The sequence below is a fragment of the Carex rostrata genome, chromosome 9, assembly GCF_964058835.1.
Source record: "Carex rostrata chromosome 9, lpCarRost1.2, whole genome shotgun sequence".
Classification (NCBI taxonomy): Eukaryota; Viridiplantae; Streptophyta; class Magnoliopsida; order Poales; family Cyperaceae; genus Carex; species Carex rostrata.
In genome coordinates this window covers 12,518,306-12,525,872 of record NC_135926.1, presented here as the reverse complement: position 1 = coordinate 12,525,872, position 7,567 = coordinate 12,518,306, and the positions used below count along the sequence as shown (strand labels likewise).

The 7,567-nt window shown below is 31.2% G+C and overlaps 1 protein-coding gene across 1 annotated transcript; it reads left to right on the top strand.

The window, feature by feature from the left end:
* Positions 1 to 1,775: 1,775 nt before the first annotated feature.
* LOC144559816 (cytokinin dehydrogenase 6-like) lies at positions 1,776 to 6,031 on the top strand. Its single transcript, XM_078308947.1, has 4 exons — positions 1,776 to 2,402; positions 2,696 to 3,099; positions 5,179 to 5,444; positions 5,558 to 6,031. The coding sequence occupies exons 1-4, from the start codon at positions 1,808 to 1,810 to the stop codon at positions 5,844 to 5,846; spliced, it is 1,554 nt and encodes a 517-aa protein (XP_078165073.1). The 5' UTR covers positions 1,776 to 1,807; the 3' UTR covers positions 5,847 to 6,031.
* The last annotated feature ends 1,536 nt before the right edge of the window (positions 6,032 to 7,567 follow it).

The following is a 7,567-nucleotide window of genomic DNA, read 5'->3' as shown; positions in this document are numbered from 1 at the left end:
ATTTAATTTTTGTATCCATCTTAATAAATAGTAAAAAAATTCAAAATAATGTAAAATTTGATCTGCAAGCACATTTTAATATATCCATCATGTTGAACGGTTTGGATCAACTGTTTGAACTTTAAAAATGTAGAGTGTAATCCGGTGTTACAAAAAAAAGAGTGTAATTGAATCCCTCCTCATATATATATATATATATATATATATAGAGAGAGAGAGAGAGAGCTAGGCTACGGTGAGTTGCGAAGTAAAGCGACTATTTTACTTCACACTCATATTTTGCGATTTTAAAGTTCAAAATGTCGATCCGAACCGTTCATCTTTTTCTTCATATTGAAATGTGCTTGGAGACCAAATTTTACATTTTTTGGAATTTTTTTACTATTTATTAAGCAATTTTGAAAGTCGCTGATCTGATGGTCCAGAAAATTTTACTGTTTTTTACTGTTCACAGCAAAACAGCAATTTTAAAAAATGCTTAATAAATAGTAAAAAAATTTAAAAAAATGTAAAATTTGGTCTCCAAGCACATTTCAATATGGATTAAATATCTAACGGTTCGGATCGGTAATTTGGACTTTCACAATAAAAATACGGCGTGAAGTAGAAACGCGTTTTACTTCGCAACTCACCGTAGCCTAGCTCTATATATATATATATATAGTATCAAAGTGTCTGTGAGTAGGAAATTAATTAAGCTGAATAAAATTCTTTATAGTAAATAAATAAAGTTTGAAAGGCTAGATTATTTATTTATTTTTTCTCAAAAAGTATTTCATAAATTGCTCTTTGAAAAATTAGAAATTGAATGAGAAGAACTTGAATAAAGTTTGGGCCTTTTTAATTTGTTAGATACATTAATTATGTATTAAAACTTTGTTCCGCGTTGTGTTTAGGCGATTTTGTAATATCACGCGCCGTACGTGCCGTGTCAACACGTCAAAATTTGAGACTGGTTAGTGGTTACGCCTCACAATATATATATATATTTTTTTTTTGAGGAAATACGCCTCACAATATAAGTACTGAAGAAGAACACAACATATTTAATTCTGCAGATTTCCGTACTCTTTTTTTTTGGGTCAAAAGGCTATGGATTTAGGGCAGTCTAGAGCTAAAAAGAAGGAAAATATTAAATATGAAATTTTACAGATCATGATTATACCTTGGTTTCAAAAATTTATAATAATTAATTAAGCAGATCCTTTTACGTCCAATATATTATGTTTAGCCGTGTTCGTGCTAGATACGTATCGTATCGTGCTGTATTGAAATTCTATAAAATAAACACAACACAAACATGTTCAAACACGATAACCCTAATAACCAGTGTCGTGTTGGTACTCGTGCCTGACAAGTTGTATTTTGAAATACACTAGTTATATAATTTGTGAACTGTTTGACATCTTGTTTGAGTCTCTATTATGATACAAGTGTAGTTGTTTTGGCCTTTCATAGTAATCATATATATATTGACAATCGATATTTTTTTAAGCTCAGTGCATGGTTTATATCTCTTAATTTCAATATTAATTTTATTTCTCTCAGAGCTCTATTACTCTATACCTTTAAAAATCATATACTATTTGAAATATTTTGTTTGCAATTTTAAAATAAGAAGTTGGGTTTAATTAGTAATTTGGCGCGTACACATTACTCCAACCGCGTATTTTAATTTCTTCTCTGGCTTCCAATTTCCATAGCCAGTTTCTGACGCTATATATATTGAAGCACGGAGGCATTCAACCTCAAACCATTCAATAACTTAACAGAGCTAGACAATATAAAAAAAGAAAGGAATAATATCATGGCTTCAAAAACCGCCTACTTGTTCTCTCTAATATACATGCAATTCCTACTTCTTCAAACCCTAACTATCTCTACAATCTCACTCCCTCAAGATCTCTTTTCGCTTAAAATCGCATCGAAAATTCGAACTGATGAACAATCTATCTTATCGGTCTCAACAGATTACGGCAACCTCACGATGTTAAGTCCGGCTGCTGTGTTGTACCCTTCATCGGCATATGATATTTCCAGCCTCATAAATTTTTCATACACTTCCTCAAACCCTTTTTTTATTTCCCCACGTGGCAATGGCCATTCCATAAATGGTCAGGCATCTGCTTTAGATGGAGTAGTCATAAACATGAGGTCGCTCGGTTATGGCCGTAGCAACCGCATAAATGTGTCGGAAGTAAACCGTTATGTGGATGTGGGGGGGGAGCAGCTATGGATTGATCTCCTGCATGAGACATTGAAGTATAAGCTCGCACCGAGATCATGGACAGACTATATTCATCTGACGGTTGGTGGGACCCTCTCGGTCGGAGGTATCAGCGGACAGACTTTCCGATATGGGCCACAAATCTCCAATGTGCTTGAATTGGACGTCATTACTGGTATTATGTAATTTCTTTTGCAACTTGTTATTTTATGAACTTCTTCTTCAAGTATATGGAAAACAGCAAAAGGGTATTTTGGTCATTTAGCTAGAATTTTTTTTGTTTTTAGCTGGAAGTGCTGTTTTGAAGAGACTTTGGAATGGCTTCAGAAATTAGTAGCATTTTTCTTGCAGAAATAATAAATTCAATATAGAACATAATTAAATGACATATTTATCATTATTGGATGATCTCAGTAAATGAGACGGGTGTCACATTAAATTGAAGTATAAAATTTGATGATCATGCAGGCACAGGGAAGATCATAACATGCTCCAAAGACCAAAACTCAGACCTATTCCTAGCCGTGCTAGGTGGAATGGGCCAATTCGGTGTCATTACTCGTGCACGCATAGCTCTCTCCAAAGCACCAGAAAAGGTGCACTGGATAAGACTTATCTACACAGATGCAATCACGTTCACTCGGGATCAAGAGCGTCTCATATCAACCAAGAATAGAAAAGGTTTTGATTATGTTGAGGGGTCATTCTTGGTGCAGCAGGGGCTGATTGGGAGCTGGCGATCGTCTGAATACTTTACTGACACAGATTATGACAGAATGAGTCAGCTTGCCACTGATCATGGACTTGGTGGTGTTTACTACATAGAAGGTGTAGTGTACTACACTGAGGACATTGCGGCTAAGGTGAATCAGGTATGCAGACATGCAGTACATTGTCATTTCAGTCGAACACACAATACTGGTAAAATTATATTGAAAATTGTTTAACCAGTTAATTTGTTATGTTGAGTAAAAACATGCCCACGATTTTGTGTGTGTATATATATATATATAGAGAGAGAGAGATAGGCTAGAGACCTACGGTACATTGCAATGTATAGGCATTTTTGTAAATTGGACTATATAAATCATCAGATTCAAAATCTAAATAACTGATCGAAACCGTTCGTCTTGTTCTCCATATTAATATACATTTGGAGACCAAATTTTACATTTTTTGAAAGTTTTTTACTATTTGTTTAGATTTATTGAAAATTATTGTTTTTCAGACAAATCTGGACTATAAAAAAAGAGCGATTTTCAAAAAGGTTAAGGTAAACACAATAGTCAAAATTTGAGCAATTAGAAAATAGAGTTTAATGTGATGACATTGACCTTGACCATGTATATGTAATGGTGGCATGATTATCATGTGCGTAATTCAGCCCCATACCAGTATCTGCGTAATCTAATCAGGCACACATCCAATGGCGGCAATTTTGCAATATGTATGAAATATATAATTCTAGGTAGCATATCTATAGTTCCTTAATTAATTATTTAATCATCTAAACATAGAAGAATATTATGTACATGATAATGTTATATATATATATAGACATGAAAAGGGAGAATAATTTAGTACACGAATTAGTTATATATAGCACATACATACCTATCAGGCTTGGAGCAGCAACCGACCATTTAAATTATATATAGCTGCCATGTTTCCAGGTGGTTGAATCAGGCATCTTGGTCTATCAACATAACTTGTAGGACGAATATATATATATATATATATATATGTAGCTAGCTTGTTGATCGTGCAATAGTCTATATATGCTTGTGTTTATTGCTTCTCTGTCTTTCCTTCGTGGTGGTCCAGTAATAGTGACCCACAACAAATTATATCGTTTAAATGGAAAGAAAGAGACCAATATTGATCGATACACTCAATTTCAGAAAGTCAGTTTCTCAAAGGTAAAAAAAGAATGAAATTCAGTTTCTGTTTTGTTTTGTTGATATTACTTGAGATATCTTATATTACTTCAAATGTTTCAAGCCTTCTGGGACCTTCTACTTATATTAATGTCGAATAAAATTCTCATATATTAAAGCTAATGTTTAGCATAATATTATTTGCTTTGACTTTTAATTTCATTGTGTTTGCACAAAAAGTGTTAATTTTACATTGAAGTATTAATTTTCACTTTGCATCTTTGTTTTGCACAAAAATGGAAATTGACATAGCTATTTCAAATTATTTATGTGCACTTATATCTCACAATATTAAAGTGTAGAGACAACAACATTAATTATTAATTAAGTTATTTTTGTATATATGTTCAGACTTCAGAGAAAAGTCAAGGATTTTTATATATAGGTGCTCTACTTTAATTGATCTTCGAATTAAAATAAATTATCTTATTATATAGGTTTGATATTAATTATATATATATAAAAAGAATAAGTCATTGTATGTATTTTTCTACAATTTCAGAAACAAAGATTTATATATACCACATAAGGGGTACGGTTGGTGGCCAGCCATGTGTTTTGCTCTTTTTATGTTTTATTTTTTACAATTTCAACTTAACTTTTCTTGAATGTTATAAAAGGTCTACAAATCTACAATTTAATTTTATAAAAATATTACAAACAGGTCCAAAAATAAAATTTCAGCAATTAATATTATTAAATTTTACAGGTATAATTACACAATCAATATTCATCAGCATATTGACCTCTATATATGCTGAAATTAGGGTTTGCTCATGTCTGACAGGAACTTGAACTATTGCTTGAAAAGCTAAACTTAACTTTTCTTGAATGTTATAAAAGGTCTAAAAATCTACAATTTAATTTTATAAAATATTACAAACAGGTCCAAAAATAAATTTTCAGAAATTAATATTATTAAATTTTACAGGTGTAATTACACAATCAATATTCATCAACATATTGACCTCTATATATGCTGAAATTAGGGTTTTTGCTCATCATGTCTGACAGGAACTTGAACTGTTGCTTGAAGAGCTAAACTATGTGCCAGGATATGTATTCATGCAAAATGTATCTTACGTGGAATTTCTCGATCGGGTACATGACGGAGAACTGAAACTACGCGAAATCGGTGGATGGGAGGTACCTCATCCATGGCTAAACCTGTTTGTGCCTAAATCCAGGATACTTGATTTTGATGCAGGGGTTATTAAGGGTGTTCTTAATAATAACTCAGTTTCAGGAATCATTATCATCTACCCCATGAACAGAAACAAGTATGTGTATATATATATATATATATATATTTCAGCTAGCCTTTCTCTAATTTTTAAGTTCAAGCATTCATTTTTATTTTTCTAAAATTATATGCTAATTAATTATGTTTTAGGTGGGATGATAAGATGTCAACAATGATTCCAGATGAAGAAATTTTCTACACTTTTGGGTTGCTACGTTCTGCCACTAGAGATAATCTGCAATATTTGGAAGAACAAAATAAGAAAATCTTAGAAATTTGCAAATCAGCAGGGATTAAATATAAACAATATTTACCACACTATACAACAACAAAAGGGTGGATGGAGCATTTTGGTGCCAAATGGGATAACTTCTTGGACATGAAATTGAAGTACGATCCGAAATTAATATTGTCACCGGGAAGTACAATATTCAGTTGATATATATATATAGTTAGTTATGTTTATAATTTTCCTAGCTATATAGGATATATGCACGTACACTTGATTCGAATCACTTATCCATGTAAGTCCTTCTAAAGATGTAACTTTGAACAGCTGGTAGATACTTAGAACCAGTTGATGGTAATAAATATGTTAAAATAAATCTATCTGGTCATGAATCAGATATTAATTGATTCCCTTTGTTAAGGTAATATAATTACTACTTTTATCACTAACTAGTTGATATAGTTAGATATGTTTATAATTTTCCTAGCTAAGATGCATGCACACTAGCTTGATCCAAATCACTTATCCATGTAAATCCTTCTAAATATATATCTATATATATATATATATATATATATATAAGTTTGAACTATTAGATATATACTTAGACAAGTTGATGGTAATAAATTAATATGTTAAAATCTCTGGTCATAAACCAGATATTAATTGATTAAGTAGTAGTGTATTAAAAGAGAGACTTTTGTTTTTGACCAACGACAAATTAGACACGTGAGATTTGCATGCTCCATGCTCTATGTATGTATGTATGTATGTATGTGTATACACACACACATTCTAAAAGAATGGAATAATATATGTGAGGATAAAGGTGTTTTTTTTGTCGGCAGTATTGTCACAGATATTTATGTCGCTAATGCTAATATATATATTCAGAAATAACATGTTTCTATCGGTGTATCTTCAGCAATAGTATTTTTCTCGCAGATACTGTTTCATTCTTGTAGTAATGTGCATGTAATGTTAGATTGTCATAAATTCGAGATGTGGATATTATATAATTGATCTGGACGAAGACTTGTGTGGACTTTTTGGGGTAGCGACCAATCTTTTCTAGGGACCACTTAATTGGTAACTATCTGTGTCTCCGTACCCTGATTTTGTTTGATCCTTTCCATATCTTTTTTTATATATTAATTGTGTTTAACACTTCTAGAACTTTGATTTTGACTTCCGAATTTTATGTGATGTGCTTGACAGATTTTTGAAAATGATGGAATTTGCTGAGGAATTCCATATCCTATGAGTTAACATTAAATTTACGTTTGAATCACGATTAATGTCTGATTGAAATATGGATCAATTTGATTTGAGATGAAATATACGGAACAACTTTAATAGTCGTGTGGATTTTGATTGGACGGTTCAGATCTAAACATAAATACTCTGTTATATACCTTATACGAATTCAAAGTTACGTGCTACTTTCTAATATTAATTTAATTAGAGAAAATATTATTTGAAGTTTATATAAGAGTAAAAATTGACTATTAATTCTTAAGCTTATGTTACTGATGAGTTTAATTTCATAATTTAACAAATTTATAAAGTTCAAATTTAATTTAGTATAAAGTTAACTGATAAAAAAAATAAAATTAACTTACAAATTTTTTTACACTATTATTTATAATGAGTGAAAAGAGAATACTAAAATACAAATAACTATAATGTGGATTCATTTTTTTTTGTAATACGGTAAAAACATCTGTACGTATTGCAAGTAAAATCAATGATTTAAGTTGAAGACTGCAAGGCAACACATTTAGATACACGGGAATCGTTGCACGAAAATGTTGTGCAATAAAAATGTAGCGGATCGAAACAAGAAAACCAAAGAAAAAAGAAATGACATCACAATTTGTTTCACGGACATCGATCATTGCCGAAAAACCATTAAATGATTCAAGTTTGAG